General features: G+C 48.1%; 1 protein-coding gene across 1 annotated transcript in view; it reads right to left on the bottom strand.

Annotated features, from left to right (window-relative positions):
* Nucleotides 1-528: 528 nt before the first annotated feature.
* T265_07665 (hypothetical protein) overlaps nt 529-1,748 on the bottom strand; it is a gene marked incomplete at both ends in the record, with an annotated part of 11,400 nt that continues 10,180 nt past the window's right edge. Inside the window, one exon of the mRNA XM_009173238.1 lies at nt 529-847. Within this exon, the coding sequence (XP_009171502.1) occupies nt 529-847 (319 nt within the window). The remainder of the gene's footprint in view (nt 848-1,748) is intronic.

Below are 1,748 nucleotides of genomic sequence, written 5' to 3'. Positions count from 1 at the left end.
TACCAGGCTACAGTAAGATCTGTGTTGTTGTATGTGTGCGAGGCATGGCATCTGCGGACAGATGATGTGAGGCGTCTTTAGGTTTTCGACCACCGAAGCCTCAGAAGCGTGGCTGGTTGTAGATGGCGTCAGCGTGTCAGTAACGAGGCGATTAGAAATCGGGTATTTGGTTGTGCTGCAGGCACCTCAATCCGGGAAAACATCCAGCATCATCGACTACGATTGCTCGGCCATGTGTTACGCATGCCGAAACACCGTCTACGGAGACGAGTGTTGTTCTCGGTGCCTCCGTCAAGATTGCACAGACCGCGAGGTAAACAGCGCATGACTTGGCAGAAAGGCGTCAAAGAGATCACGAAGAGTTTGGGTGTTGTTGGTGTGGTGAGACTTCCAGGATGGGGTCCTCGTGACCCCGTCTGTGCTTGGCTGGAGACGTTGCAAGAAATGGCGGCTAATCGATGTCAGTGGCGTTCGTGTTGTCAGTTTCTTTCCAAATTGTCTGATTGAGCGGTTGGAGGTGTAGGCACCTCAGTATGCTTGACATAGGCCAGCACTAGGTCCCCTCACCCACTCTTTTTCTCTTCTCTTCTCTGTAGGGCTTTTAATACAATTATATATGTATATATAATACATGAACGACTTGCTGCAAGCCAATCCTTGCATGTGATAGCCCAGATCGACTTCTGAAAGCAATTTCTGGATATTAGCTCCATCGGAGGTTGTTTTCCGTCTAATTATGGCTGCCTCAAGTGTGTTGTAGGGATTCAAAGCTGGCAAGGGATCAATTAGGTCAACAACCTCCGCGGCAACTTCACTGGGATGCTGGAAGGTCACGGTCAGTTGTGAGCTGATGTGACGGAAGTGGAATTAACAATCCGTTTGAATGAATCGCACTCTGAGGTTATCAACGCCAAAAGTTGGGAGTTTCATATGAAGGGAGAACGAGATGACTCAGTGGTTAGAACGCGAATTTACTGACCGGAAGGTCCGTTGTTCGAATCCGACCTCTGCCTCTCGACCTCTCTCGTCTAGGCTTGAGTAACGTGACAGTATCCCAGCCCTCATGCTTCCTCCGGGTGGCATGGTAGTTAGGCACCGGAAGGGTGCTACAGCTGAACGACTCAAGTGGACAGAACTTTCACCCAAGTCAGCTTTGAGTTCGTCCTCATTAGACATGGCTGAACTAATGAGATATTGGACTAAGTAAGCGCGCGTACGAGAGCGATGGGAGGACTGAGCTACCAGAAAAAATAGAACAAAGCAAAATAAGACGGGCTCAACAACTATGTAGTAAGTAACGACCCTATGGAGTCTCTGGTGGACAGAGCAAACTATGAATGTAATTCAGACATAATGTCACAAGGAAAACAATCCAAGGAAATATTGACTCACAGTTCACCAGAGGGAATTCCCAAGGTCCGTATTCCGTCGTACCACCACACCCAGAAGAGGTTCTATTTTCCTGGCATTCCAAACCTCCGGTAGGCGCAATATTAGTCCACTGATGTGAATAGATAGGTCCAGTATTTTCAGCTAAAATTTTTGTTCACGTTGGGAATTAGTGATAGTCAAAACTGTTCAATCTCCAGTCACAACAACAGTCACTCGAGTGGTAGTAACGTACCACCCCTAATTGCCACCGATCGTCATCGGTGGCGTGTTTAGTGGGTCAGCAAGAGGTGCAAAGTCCCGTTGAGCCCGGGAGCTTCACCAAAGCAAACTTTGCGTAATCATGTGACTAACATTGA

This window comes from Opisthorchis viverrini, assembly GCF_000715545.1.
Source record: "Opisthorchis viverrini unplaced genomic scaffold opera_v5_189, whole genome shotgun sequence".
Classification (NCBI taxonomy): Eukaryota; Metazoa; Platyhelminthes; class Trematoda; order Opisthorchiida; family Opisthorchiidae; genus Opisthorchis; species Opisthorchis viverrini.
This window is presented reverse-complemented; position numbering and strand designations above follow the sequence as displayed.